Raw genomic sequence first — 14,577 nt, 5'->3', positions numbered from 1 at the left:
ACAAATAATGAAATAAATCCTCAGGGGCTTGAAGACGCATGTTCACAGCTTGTGTGCTGAGTGAGGATAAAAACCAAGTGGCGGGTTAATACATGTGATGTTTGCTGGTCAAGCAGTTACGTGGTTTGATATCTACATTTTGGAAACGTGGAAGGAAGCGTGTCCTAAATGTGAGGACAGCAGCTGTCGCCTGTCTGATGTGGGTTTTAAAGAGGGTGTGGGTGTGTGCATATGGATGTGACCGTGTGTCTGTGTGCATGGCAAGCAAATGGCATCCACAGTGTCGGGTTGTGTAGAGCCACACACCCTTTTCATCTCCGTCCAGCTGTCCTCTCTTCCTGTGTTCCCAATTTGTCGGGCACCAAGGTGACACATAAAGAGAGACACAAACAAATCTGAAAAATCATGATACATTCATTGTATTTTTAAAAAAAGCTCACATTAAGCTTACTGCCTCATCTCTCTTCCATACTTTACATAATGGTGATTTTAAATGGTAATTGTTCATGGCTTCTTTTTATGAGGCTGCTTGGAGGACAAATAAAAGAAAAACTCAGCTGGTCAATAAGCCCTACGGCTGCCTTGTTCCTTTATCCATTACAAAGCCATTACATCTGTCCGTGTGTCTCTCTGCTGTGGTGTTTCAACAGCATGACCATTAAACAACGGCAATGTACGGCAAAAAGGAGGAACATACTTTATCTGCAAACGGATTATTTTGTGTCTTTTATTTGTTTCGGGGTCAATTTATATTTAATATTCATTGTTCTCACTCTAAATGGGAAATTAGAGGGTAAAAAAACAATTCTTGACAAAATACAGAAGTCTGGATGTTATCTTATTCCTTGTATCAAAGCCAAGTGGTGGCATGTTTTCCTGGTATTTAGCTGGAAGGATATGCTCAGATTAATTACTTAAAAAGCAATTAATTAATAAGCTTGTACAGTGTCTTCCTCCCTGCAGCCGGAGGGGCCCTCAGCATGTGTTTATCTGTTTGTGTGCGCTTGCGGTTTCACTGCTGCTCTCTGAGGAGGGTGGGGCAGCAGACATATGGCTATACGCAATGATTTTATTGATTCTTTGATCTTCACATTTTCTTCCTTTTTTTCTCCAGTTTCACTTGTTTGGTTTCAGTTTTATTGACCAATTAGAAGAAGCATTTCACTCTTTGGGTGATGTCAGAATTGTAGCTGCAACTATAAGCTCCTATGTTGCACTTAGGTGATGCTGGTTTGATATTTAGTGTGATATTTATGGAGTATCTGAATTATGTACTGTAATTTGAGCCCTTTTAAAGATACACTTATACTTACTTATATACTTAATTTAAATATCAGTTTTGTCTTAAAAAATAGAACAAAATTCTTCAATTTCTGTGTTTTCCTTTGCATTTAATTGATTGCTCTTTGTTCAGCACTCGTCCGTGCAATGCCCCTCCTCGCTCCCTGTATACTGAATTAGCATTGCAGATCATTGCAGTTGAGAAGTGCTGTCTGTCCGCTCCCTCCAAAAAGAATTTCTGCCACTCAAAGCACAAAATGAAACCACAAGCACATCCCCAGGGGAGCAAACAGCTCTGGGTGGACCCGACCTTCCAACACTTAACATCGTGAGCTTGCGTTTAATCACAGAAGTCATTAGGTATTTGAGTGGGCGGGTCATTTGCATCGATGGGCGCCAAATTACCTGAAGGAGTTAAAAGGGGTCGATATTGATATGCGTGGAGGTGTAGGACACTTAATCGATTTCTCAGTCACAACAAGGAAGGACAAACTGATTTAATGAGCAACAGTAAAAGTGGGAAGGTTGCTAATACATGGAGATACACACACAGTTGATCAATTTTTTTGTGATTTATTTATAATTTTAACAGTGTTTGGTTTCCTGCTGTCGGTCTGAAGAACACCCAGAGCTGAACAACCTCCAGAGGCAACATCATCCTCAGATCTGGCAGTGTGATTAATCTGCTCATTGCCTGCTGTTTTTCTGCCCATAACTCAATTCCCTCTCCTGTTTGAAAAACTGCCCTAAGCTCCGGAGGGAGATCTGGCAGCACCAAATTCAATCTCCCAGCTCTCCGTGAGCAGACCTCGCCCTACTTCTCGGACCAGTTATTAAAGCCTCATGTAGCCTGTTGCTCCAGTAACATCAAAAACTCTGTTCTGCCCTGGGGTGTTTTAACGAGAGATCAGAGAACAATCCCTCTTTGACATCCTTGTACATCAAAGTTTTAACAGCACAGAGAAGGCAGGCTGTCCTTTTTAACGTTGTCTTTGCTTTTTGTCTCTGACAGGTCGCAGGGGAACAGAAATATCATCCAGAATGCTTCACCTGTCTGAACTGCAGGACATTCATCGGTGATGGAGACACGTACGCTCTGGTGGAGAGGTCCAAACTCTACTGGTGAGCCACGAGTCTGTCGAAATCAAATCAGACTGAGGGACGTGAGATGTTTCTAATTGGGCTACTTGTTTTAACACTGGAAAATCAAAGCTTGTGGTATTCTTTATTCTTTATTTGGATTTTTTTATAGTTTTCCTAATTCCCTCTTCTGGAGCAAGCTAATCCACTTGAAATCCCTTTGAAGTATCACCAAAGCCACAAAAGCCACAAAAAAAAACATACAAGAAGCAAAAGCTGCAGTTGATTGACAAAATGTTAAATTCATGCAGCTTATTTTGAGCTTCAAAGGACTTGTTGATGACATTATGACCAACTGTGATGACAACTGACGGTGGAAAGTCACAGCAGCCACCGTTTTATGATGTTTGAGCTCATTATTTCAAGTTTGGTGTTTTGTTTTGGGGTTTTTTGGGTATTTTGCAGCCAAATAAACACCAAAAGCGACTCAAACTAGTTATTTTAAGCTGCAGAAGAACATTTGTATTAAGATATTAACAGCTCTAACAGTCTCAGTTGTAACGGCTCTCTCACAGGTCTGTTTCACGTTCAGGTTGTCCTCGACTTGTGTTCCTCCGAGGTTGTGTTAATGTGACTGTCATAAGCCCGAGAGTTCGATGCGAAACAAGCTGCGTTACACAGGGATACATACAAACAGAGCAGCCTTTGTCTTCTTCTCTGAAAGTGGAAGTGGATGATGACAGTGTGATTGTCTCGGATCATCACATTTATTGAGAGATTTAGCAGATTGAGTTGACGCGGGCAGGAAAAGTGACGATTACATTTCTCGTCTGATAGACGTGAAGCAAAAAGGAGAGTGAAGCATGCAGTGTGTTGAGTAATCATTCAAATACTACTAAAATACTGCTGTGGTAGTTTCATAGCTATTTCATGACTCCTCTGTAGATTCCCAGCATTCTTCATGTTTTGTCTCATTCGTTTTGCCAAACATGAAACAGATTTTGACTCATCAGAGGTCACGAACAATGACAGCACAGTGTTTTTCCAATCCCGTTTAAAGCAACATCTCGTCAACAACATGTGATGCTGTAAAAACTGTTGCAATGAGAACTTGACGTTCCTCTCATGATTGCATGGACAGTTATCAAGCCAGAAAACCACATTTTCACATTTTTTACAGTTTTTTTTTTAACTTCTCTCTTTCTTTCCATCCTCCCCTCATCATTTTCTTCTCTTCCTCTCCATCTCCAGCGGTCACTGTTACTACCAGACCATCGTCACCCCGGTGTCCCTGCCGGACTCTCCATGCTCACGGATCCCTCACACCGTCACACTCGTGTCCATCCCTGCCTCCGCCGAGGGCAGCAACGGACGCAGAGGGCGAGGTTTCTCTGTGTCCATCGACCAGCCGCTCAGCCCCACCAACGGCTACAGCCCTGAACATGGACACACTGTCAGAGTCTCCCAGTGAGTCCATCTGTCCATGTTTTGTGTGTTTGCATCATTGTGTGAAGAGGAGAGGCTCCACCAGCCCTCAGTGTGGTAGAGGACAAAAGATGAAGAAGAGCAGTGTAAAAATGGAGGACAGGGTGATAGATGAGATTCATTTAAAATGTATAATAGAGTGGAAGGAAAAGGAAATGAGCCACTGTTATTCAAATGAGCTGAGACTTTATCACATCTCATGTCTGTGTGCAGAAAGGTTTGATTAAAGCGTTTCTTCTGCTTACTGTTCTTCTTTATTCAGGGTGGACGCAGACTGCATCAGTCCAGATGTGAAAAACTCCATTCATGTTGGAGATAGGATCCTTGAGATCAACGGGACGCCCATTCACAATGTCCCTCTGGATGAGGTATTCACCTGCAAATAATAAAATGTATATCACGATGTATTGAACTGTCCTGTGGCTAAGGAGAGAAAAAGAACAACATTTATCTATCACTACCAGTACTGACCACCTTTTTACAGTTGAATTGGAGATTATGGACACGAGTCGCCGCAGAGCTATTAGTTTGTGGTTTATTTGTTCATTTATTCATCCCTCTGTGTAACCTTTAACTTCAACTTTTAGCTAATGTGATGTAAATGTTGATTATTTCGTCTTTGCAGCACTGTAAAGCGCTTTAACAGAGCTATAGCTATAACAGTGGTCTCCGCTGTTCTAATTGTGGACTGACTGATCCATCTGGGTTCCCTCTTCCTCTCCCAGATCGACCTGCTGATCCAGGAGACGAGCCGGCTGCTGCAGCTCACCATCGAACACGACCCTCACAGTCTGGGGCAGGAGGGAGGCTCTTCAGAGGCTGAAGAGCAAGTGGACGGACCCCTGTCTTCCCCTCTGTCAGAGGGCCCCAGCCCCATTCTGCCCATCACCCAGCCCCCGAACCCTGACATCAGCTGCCTGAGATCCCGCATCATCACGTAAGAAAGTCTCAGAAGTGATGACGCTTATTTAAAACAGTTTACAACTTTTACGGATTTTAGGAATTCACCCCAGAAATGACGTGAAAACTGGAATGGTTTTACACAAATTATTTCAGAAACGTTTGTTTAGGTTCAGTTGTAAATCAGGTTAGCAACAAGATGAGTTTCTTTCTGCTCTTCTTTTAGCAAATATATGTGTGTATATCTCTATAATATATATTTCTTATTGCATCAGCAAACATGAAGTACTGTTCTCCTCTCACCATTACTGTATCTTCTTCATCTCTCCTTTGTCCTTCCTTTCTCTTCCTGTCACCCCTCCCGTCTCCACTCTCACCCTCCAGGCGAAGCTACAGCATTGACAAGTCGCCAGGCTCCAGCAATGCAGCGTCCCCCATCTCCCAGAGGAAGGACATTAATCGATCAGAGTCGCTCCGTGTTGTGTCCAATCGGACGCACCGCATCTTCCGCCCATCTGACCTCATTCACGGAGAAGTGCTGGGGAAGGGCTGCTTTGGACAGGCCATCAAGGTCAGACACTGTTAGCATACTTTCATACCAGCCTGTACATGTGCAGCATGCGTCAACAGTTAGAGAGCAAATGTGGTTGTCCTTACATTGTCCAGAAGATGGCAGCATTTAGATGAGTTAGAGACAGGAGGTTAACTCTGTGTTGTTATAACACACTGGAGTTTTCAGATTTCGTGTTTCTGACATACATAAAAAAAAGAAAAAAAACACGCTTTTATGTTTAATGTAAACTTTGTCTGTCTTGTCATAGGTGACCCACAGGGAGACGGGAGAGGTGATGGTGATGAAGGAGTTGATTCGCTTTGATGACGAGACACAAAGAACATTCCTGAAAGAGGTGAGTGGAGCTGGACAGATGTTACACCATGAAGGAGTGTGAGATTTACTCAGCCAGTGATTTGTCCTAAACAGAAATCTGGAAATCAATAAGTGTTGACCTCAGATCGTAAAGTAATCAGCATGTTTGAAAACAAACATCATTTTAGTAAGACTGTCCAAGTATGTGAAACACATTTATTACAGGTTTGTGCTGAGAAAGACTTGTAGTTAAAATTAGCAGCTCCTGTGTGTGGATGTAGGGCATAACTGAATAAAAAAGAGGCTTAAAGTTCTCTCACCTGAATAAATGAAAGTAAAAGACGTGAAATTGCCTCTGAAATAGAACAGTCATTTCTCCCAGAAATGATGGACGAGCAGAACTTATTTTAACTCCCACATAACGCTTCATCTCTCTCCTGTCCTTCCATTAATTTCATACGCAGAAGGCTAAGCTTCTGTAAGACTTTTGGAGTTATTGCTGCCCTCCTGATGTTCCTGTTTGATGTTCAGTATCGTAGACTCACTCATCCAACCTTCTAATTGGGATATTTAAGTTCAGGAAAATTGTTCCCGTCTGGTTGAATGTATACACAGTGTGTGTGTGTGTGTGGGGGTGTTAGATATATGACTGAGTTACAATAACAGAGGGTCTTTGCTTTGTAATTGGTGCAGCTGACGACAGAGTAGAAAGAGAGTCTATAAAACAAACCCCTAACCACAATGAAGCATGATATAACTCCCTCTTGGCTGTTTGTTCGTAGGTGGCCTAAGTCTCACATTACTGAGCCTCTTGTGATCTCGTTTGGTACTTCACAGCCTCCTGGGTGAAGATTAGAAATGAGTGCACCAAACATTTCAGACAAACGCATCATGGGACTTTGAAGGGTAATATTTCAGGCTAATGTGTGTGTAATAGTGGCTCGCAGCTTCCTCCTCCTCTTTCACAGCTCAAGCTTCAGGGAGGGAAATGTTTTATGAGGTGTCATCCTGCAGTATTCCTGTGAACACTTGTTCTAGGGACCTTTGCCCCCCTGGCCCCTTCAGGGAAAAAAACTGCTGCACTTAAGCTGCCACTATACTTCAACAAAACTCCTGATGTTTATGCTCAACTGAGTATCTTTAAACATGTGTTAAAAGAATAGTTTGACTTATTAAACTAAGCTTGTTGGCTTTCTTGGAGGGTTTTGTCGAGCTTCTTGTCTAATGAGTGCATTTTCCAAAATGTTGAACTCTTCCTTTACTTGATTTTACTCAGACAGACTGTCAATTTGAGTTTTACAATTACAAGAACGTCTCATAGACTGATGACAATGAACACATCACAGTATGTACGACTGAAGTCCACGAGGGCTCAGTCCAAAGGGTGGTCATTTGGATTCAGCCAGAGTTACATTTAGCATTTCTATGGATATGGTTCCCAAGTATAGTGAGAATAATGACATCATACCACCTTGATCATCAACCTTGGTTAACCTTTCTAATCCTGTGTGCAAAAGAGATCCTTGAGCAGCATTCAGGAGTGTGTAAAAATGTGTGACGTTGTTTCATCAGGTGAAGGTCATGCGTTGCCTGGATCACCCCAACGTGCTCAAGTTCATTGGCGTCCTCTATAAGGACAAGAGACTCAACTTCATCGCAGAGTATATAAAGGGAGGCACCTTGAGGGAAATCATCAAGAAAATGGTGAGAGGATTCAGTGTTTGTATTTGTAGTTTGATGATGTTCTGTTTGAGGTAGAAGTTCATCGGCATCAACTACAGACAATGACCTTTGAATTGTGGTTTTTGCTCACAGGACAGCAACTATCCCTGGAACCAGCGGGTCAGTTTTGCCAATGACATAGCTGCTGGCATGGTGAGTTCAAAGACAGAGTGTATGTTACTGTAGTAGCATCTTCAAAAATTGTAAATCTGTGTGAGGCAGTGAAGTGTTTTGATAGGTGCAGCTGTTAGGGAAGGCGCTGTGTTTTGATTTATCTCCATCTAGTGGTCGTGCACATGAGCTACAACACTTCTGCTAATAATACGCACAATCTTTTCCATCCCCCGTGAATTCCTGCTGGATTAGACCACTGTTTTCCCTTGATAGTAACACAATGATGAATGTCACGCATGACTGGGTTATTGTATTTACAACTCCAGCTACTTGAGATGAAACAAAGCAGGATTGTTCCTCTTGGCATGGGTTTAAAATCTCCTTTTTTCTGTTTATTTTATATTCTGTCCTCTCCTATCTGTCATTCAGACATATCTGCATTCCATGAACATCATCCACCGGGACCTGAACTCACACAACTGTCTAGTCCGAGAGGTAAGAACTTGTGTATTCCTGTCCACTTGTGTGTGGACATACCTGTGCGTACACAGTATGTTTTCTTTGAGGATTTTAACACAGTACACCTGTCATCTGCTGGGGCACTTCAGGTACAAAAACAAAGGAGAGCTTTGTTAGCAGTAGCTGTAACAGACTAAGCCTTCTTAAAACACGCTGCGCACAAGTAACTTGCACCGGAAAACTTTCAGTTTACTCAAACAGAGGCAGCATTGTGCGTGTATCACATGAAAACAAAAGGTTTGCATTGTAGAGCCCAAAGTGTCACACTAAGAGAAATGAGAAGCTTGGAGCTACATTTTTAACATTTTATGAATGTTCCATCATCTCTGTGCAGAACAACACAGTGGTAGTTGCAGATTTCGGGCTGTCACGGCTCATGGTGGACGACAAGCACGAGGAGAAGTTGTCACAGGGTAAACTGCCCGGCCTGAAGAAGCCCGACCGCAGGAAGAGGTACACCGTGGTGGGAAACCCCTACTGGATGGCTCCTGAGATGATCCACGGTATGATCTATCAGGATTTATTGATCTAAACCCATTCACGCTTTCCTGATATACCTAAAGAAAACAGTCACTACACAGCTGTCGAATATATGTGCTAATCCTAAATGTTCTCTTCTGTTTCCAGGGAAGAGCTACGATGAGAGAGTAGACATCTTCTCCTTTGGTATCATGCTCTGCGAGGTGAGTTTCACTTCTAATTAAAATCCAAACATGTTTCAGATAAGAGATATAGCTTAAGATGATGCTTACCTCGTAACTTTAACATTAAATCTTTTAAATCCTCTGGACTGAGATGATTAAGCAGTTTTAATCTTGTTTGAATTTGGTCAGATTTTACCACCTAAAAAGATTTTTTACAATCTTTTCTCAGCGCAGGTTCAGCTACAAGATTATGATTTTCATTTGTGCACAACTGCTCTTCAGTCCATTTCACTTCTTGGTCCAGCTTCAACATAATAAACCTTATATTTTGACAGGCTTTCTGCAGAATACTGGAAATTCAGTGATCTGTCAAAATGTAAAACTGTTTCCAGTATTTGTAAAACATCCATTTCATTTCATGAGAGGAAAGGTCTTGCTTCTCCACAGAGCTAAAAGATGTGTGTTGAATGCATACCCAGCCTCAAAGTGTGGTAAGCTTTTGGGCCTGGCTACACAGCATCCACATAATTCGGGCTTAACAGTTTAGTTCAGTCACTCAGAATACGACTTCCCCACATGGACACCATTAGCCAAAGAATAGCGCGGTGATTAGAGAGAGCAGAAAATCAAAGTTGTCTTCATGTGGCTACAGGCAGGCAGACGGGCTGTAGTTGTGGTTCATTGGGAACGATCAGCTTCGGTTTGGAGGGTTTACTGGTTTTCATCAGCTCGGCACAGGAGGATTCCCTTTGCTCTGACAGCTCTATCTTTAACCTACTCCTTCTTTCTCTTTTTGTTTTTCTTGCTCCCCCTTCAGATAATTGGCAGGGTGAACGCAGACCCAGACTACCTCCCCAGGGCAATGGACTTTGGACTGAATGTGTCTGGCTTCCTAGAGCATTTCTGTCCCCCAGATTGCCCCCCTGCCTTCTTCCCCATGGCTGCTATGTGCTGTGACCTTGATGCAGACAAACGGTCAGACATCTACCATAGACTCATATAAATATCAATCTAAATAAATCAAAAATTATATTAAATGGAGATCCTCTCCTGCTTTCTTAATCTTTAGGCCTGCTTTCTCCAAACTGGAGGAGTGGCTGGAGAACCTGAAGATGCACTTGGACATTGGTCTACCCCTGGTGTCTGAACTGGACCAGCTGCACAAGGCCTTCTGGGCGAACCACAGCATCATGCGCCCTGAAAACGGCTTGCACACTCACCCCGAACAGCCGGAGTAGGGGCCGAACACGACTGGATGAGGAGTGGGAAATTAGAGATAACCCCACAGGGGCAGCGATGATTTGCCTCAGGGCGGATCAGTGGCTGGAGGAGTCACTGTAAATACTCCTTGTTTAAAGCTGCGTGTGAAGGCTGGCTCAGTCTTAACGAGTAGACTCAGGGGGAATAAATGTGGATCTGAAAAGCCACCTGTGCGAGCTGCACACACACATTCACACATTCACACATTAAAATCAAGAGACATCACCTACGATAGCTTGATTCTGCTGCACTCAAAGCTAAAGTGGAACATGTCATATGCAATTAGACCTTTCAAATCATGACTCGACTTTTGAATCGTGTAGATTTAACATTAGTGCTCATTCCATTCAAGAAAACCTACTGTAGTGTGTATATTCACGTGGATAAACTAGTCCAAAAAAAACAAGGCATGAGGCAAACGTTCAGCCTCCTCACTTTGGGCCTCTACAGAGTACATTGTGCAGTATGTGTTTGCAGGTGTTTCTGTGTGAGTTTGGTTTGATTTTTACTTTTTGGTTTTGGATATCAAAACTGACCTTATGGTAGGTGCAAAGGAGAGGGGCCCGTCAGAGGCTTAGATCACCATGCTGTCCACTTGTACAAGTCGAACCTTTCCAGCTTTAAATAGCTCGCTGAAGAGTGCATGACTGTAAATAATGCTGTCAGGTCATATCCTGGTTCATCGTGTCCCTCTGAACCTCTATTTGGTTCTAAACTACTAGACCCACATGTGTCTGTGACGCCGCCCCTCTCCCTCGTTTAGTGTAGCACTGACTTATTAACACTGAGGTACACATCTTTTGCATACATTTTGGTACGTTCTCTCACGATTTTAAGAGCTGTCACGTATCCCATTCATAATGATGTGGCATCTCATACAGTCAAACACATACCAGTGTACATAGATCGCGACAGTGTAAATGTTTTAAATATTGAAAATGTACAGACATATTTTATATACGTACGCTACATTGCCATATTTTTATTGGCCGACCAGTTGAAATTAAGGAAAGTAAAGTTTGCAGTTAATAGGGCACAGCCGAAAGCTTTATTGTTTTTTTTGTTTTTTTTCTACATTGTCACTCCTGTGGCAAGTTTTGGCTTTTAACATTCGAGATCACCACAAAATATCTCCAAACTTCAGTTTGAGCTCAGTAAATGTCACATTCTGTCATTTCCCTACACCCAAAAACATTTGATTGGTCATCTTGGAGTTTTCGTGCACCTGCAGAGGTGTACTGGAGTTAATTATAATTCTAGATTATCTAATCACATCAAAGTTGCTGAACTAAATCTGCATGTTATCAAAATGAAATGTGATTTGAGAATTTTGAGGGCAATCAATCTGTTCATTATTCACTCTCGGCTCATGTACTGTACACTAGTTCAGGTGTGGGAATAACATCACCAGGTACTGCCTCATCATGTCAGCTATCCTACCACATATCTGTCTCTCCTCCGGTGGATGACCCACTGTTTGTTTACATGTAAATGCAAGCTGTAAATATCACTGTATGTACGCGTCTGCCCTTACATCTGTCTGTGTGCATTGCATAAATATGCTCGCTCCTCAGAAATAATCTCTTCCACTGTCAAAGTCTCTCTTGCACCTTCTATAACATGCATTTCTATCTCTTGACTTGTTTTTTTATTTTTTATTTCCTGCTGGGTTTTTCTTTTTTCTTTTTTTCACGAGCTGCATGATGAACTAGCTTGGATCTGTTCAGCTTCTAAATCGAGCTGTTTTTGTCTCTAAACGATGTGATTTTTTAAAAAATAAGAAAACAAAGAATGAAAGACAAAAAAAGTCAACAGAGAAAGCTTAAAGGCTAAAAAGGAAAACACAGCATCTGTTGTTTTTTTTGTTTGTTTTTTTAAATATATATAACCACTGAAATCTTTTTGTATAGATTTGAGTACTTTGATTTGCACTATATTACCAAACGGCTGGTTAAAGCCATGTTTGTTAATTTCCTCTTGGGCTAACTTGTGATAAGGAAATAAATTATGTCGGTTCAGGTCGATATATGAATGCAAGACACTGATAGAGCCTTTCAACTGTAAAAATGGGAGCTGGGAAATTCATCCTCTTGATAGCAAACGTGAGGATTAGTAAAGTTTATGATTATTGGACATTTTTTAAATAAGTTTTGGCAGGAACTTGTTATATTATTGTATGTAAAGTCATATGTCTATATACTAAACAATGACAATATTTAAACTTTAAAGCCTTTGGAAGAAGTCTCCAAAATTTTGAATACCATCATATCTTTTTTCTGGTCTTTGCCACCATGAGGATGTGTGTCCCAGCTCTGCCTGCTGCCTACAGACTGGTCCTTTGTGAATGATGTCCTGTGTTGTTTCTGACTGCTTGGTTTCATATGTGATGCCCACAGAGGCTGCAACCACTGCTGGTCCTTCTGATAATAGAGCACTTAAACTGGCCTGTCTCACCTCTCACCTCCTCATCACACTCTTTTTGGCTCAGGGCCGTACTTTTCTGGAAGCTTACTTCACAATTCAGTTAATTCAGCAGCTTAATAGGAAATCAAAGATTCAGACTCAAAGAGCATGTAACCTTCTGTCACTGTATATGCGAATAACTCAAAATGCGCTTCTGTAAAACAAGCCCCTCCTGGTTGATGTGTTCGTCCGTGGGCATGTACTGTACATGAGTGGCTTTGCCATGTTTCTGTCTCCATTCCTGTCTGAGCCATGTCGAGCATGTTAGGTGTGTCTGTGAGGACGTGTTGATGATCAATGAGAATGTCGCCGCAGCACTTCTTTGCAAAGGATCGTTACCTCTGAACAATGCTGTGCCTTTGTTGTAAGCTAGCCTTGCCAACGACTCGAAAACGTGAACTGATTTCCTTTTTTATGTATCATAAGTGGAAGCCTGATTCAAGTGGATTGAATATCATTGCTGATACTATGTTGTATGAGATTTCATTTTGTTCTGTATTATATTTATATTTTCCAGATTCTCCATTGTCAGTTTTGATATTTTAAGATTCTATTTCTTTTCTTTTTCTTTTTGGTCTTATTTAATTTTTTTACACAAGCTGTGAAAACGATTCTGCACTTTAATCCTGAACATGAACATTTAGACTCTGTGGAGGCGACTGTTTTTTTGTTTTTTTGTTTCCCCCCCTTTTTGTCACAGCTAAAAATAAAACTGTTGCTTCTAAAACAAGTGTTTGATGTCACTGCTCGTCTCTTGCATCTCATTTTCACTCTTATCGTTAACGATGCAGCTCACACGGTAGTATGCCAACTCCAATTATATGTGCAAAATCCGCTTCACTTCTTGGATTCACACAAACAGAGCTCTGCATTGTGTGAGATCCACTAAAGTTGTAGAAAATAGTGCTTCCAAAGGTGAATTCATTAGAAACGTGTTAACAAATTGACCACCAGGTGCCACTGTTCTCTCTCTGCTGTTCATTTCTGTGGTGAAACGAGAATCTCAAAAAGTGTCATCAAAACAATTGAATACAGCTGCTCATCTCCCAACCTCGCAGACAGTATATACACTATTGTCACTCGTTATGCTACTGATAGATACAGCATCAAACCAGCGGTGGATGTAGAAATGCAACAGATTTTAAGTAAAAGAACAGTTTAACAAGTATGACAAGTATAAAGGTACTCATAATACTGTCCCCTGGTAGAATTATTATATTATGATGTTACTGAGGCATTACTGTGTAAACAGATTTTTTAAAGATTGTATGTGGTTGAGGTGAGGTATTTTTTGTTGTGCATCACAACTTCAGAAACATGTTTGAAGACAAGACACTGGGGAAAGTTACCTGTCACAGCAGCTCACAGAACACAAAGAAATAAAACAGAAACTCTTAATATGTAGTTGAAATAGAAAGAATAAAATAAAAAGGTACAAAGGTATTTGTCAAGTATACGGATATGCATGTTGGTTCATTTCACAGAAACAACAGTAAACAAGCAAACAGTAAATTAACAGGAAAAACGTGTAGTATAAATATTTTCTAATATTTTTTAGATAAAAATTCAAATAAAGCAGTAAATACAGTTGTCAGAGAAATATAGTGGATATATTTGTATATTTTTACATGGATGGGACTATATGTTCTTCCTTCTCTTAGACTTTAATTCCATTTATACTGCAGCCACTTTAAACTTACTTCATGCCTTTTGTATACTGTATATGGTATGCCTGTTATGTGTTGTTGTAATACATATAACAGTATCTATCTATCTATCTATCTATCTATCTATCTATCTATCTATCTATCTATCTATCTATCTATCTATCTATCTATCAAGCATAAAGACTGGATCAGCTGAAGTACTTAAGTAAATATATACTCCTGGTGCTAGTACTACATTTAGTACTACTAATAAAAAATAATTAATGTTGATAATATTGTAGCATGTTAGCTACCTTGCCATCTTGTAACCTTAATGATAAACTGATAAATCATAATATTCTGACCATAGTCATAATTTAAAGTGTGTAAAAATCAGTGATTCATCTTCAAAAACATTTGATTTTATTTCTATTCATGTCCCGTCCCTCTCATACTAACACTCACCTGACCACAGCTCTCTTCCTGAGACACGGTGCTTTTATTTATTTATTTATTTAATTTTGTTTTTATTTAATTTCCTTGCAGGTGCACGTGACCCTTCTCCCATCTCATCCACGTGCGATTGTTTTCATTC

The 14,577-nt window shown here is 40.9% G+C and overlaps 1 protein-coding gene and 1 long non-coding RNA gene across 5 annotated transcripts in view; one reads left to right on the top strand and one right to left on the bottom strand.

The window, feature by feature from the left end:
- The window catches only part of limk1a (LIM domain kinase 1a), a 48,181-nt gene extending 35,115 nt beyond the window's left edge, over positions 1 to 13,066 (top strand). For all 4 annotated transcript variants that reach the window (XM_010752898.3, XM_019276381.2, XM_019276382.2 and 1 more), the window contains 13 exons: positions 2,294 to 2,403; positions 3,613 to 3,828; positions 4,109 to 4,214; positions 4,572 to 4,783; positions 5,131 to 5,317; positions 5,568 to 5,654; positions 7,187 to 7,318; positions 7,430 to 7,489; positions 7,880 to 7,945; positions 8,304 to 8,472; positions 8,597 to 8,652; positions 9,431 to 9,588; positions 9,683 to 13,066. In XM_010752898.3, the coding sequence (XP_010751200.2) occupies positions 2,294 to 2,403; positions 3,613 to 3,828; positions 4,109 to 4,214; positions 4,572 to 4,783; positions 5,131 to 5,317; positions 5,568 to 5,654; positions 7,187 to 7,318; positions 7,430 to 7,489; positions 7,880 to 7,945; positions 8,304 to 8,472; positions 8,597 to 8,652; positions 9,431 to 9,588; positions 9,683 to 9,851 (1,728 nt within the window). In that variant the 3' untranslated portion in view covers positions 9,852 to 13,066. The remainder of the gene's footprint in view (positions 1 to 2,293; positions 2,404 to 3,612; positions 3,829 to 4,108; positions 4,215 to 4,571; positions 4,784 to 5,130; positions 5,318 to 5,567; positions 5,655 to 7,186; positions 7,319 to 7,429; positions 7,490 to 7,879; positions 7,946 to 8,303; positions 8,473 to 8,596; positions 8,653 to 9,430; positions 9,589 to 9,682) is intronic.
- Positions 3,779 to 5,159, bottom strand: LOC113746100 (uncharacterized). Its single transcript, XR_003462601.1, has 3 exons — positions 5,050 to 5,159; positions 4,092 to 4,222; positions 3,779 to 3,894 (listed from the first exon to the last, which is right to left on the bottom strand). It is a non-coding gene; the product is annotated as an uncharacterized LOC113746100 (long non-coding RNA).
- Positions 13,067 to 14,577: the final 1,511 nt, after the last annotated feature.

The sequence above is a fragment of the Larimichthys crocea genome, chromosome VII (assembly GCF_000972845.2).
Source record: "Larimichthys crocea isolate SSNF chromosome VII, L_crocea_2.0, whole genome shotgun sequence".
Taxonomy (NCBI): domain Eukaryota; kingdom Metazoa; phylum Chordata; class Actinopteri; family Sciaenidae; genus Larimichthys; species Larimichthys crocea.
The sequence above is the reverse complement of the archived record's forward strand: the minus strand, read 5'-3'. Positions and strand labels throughout refer to the sequence as shown.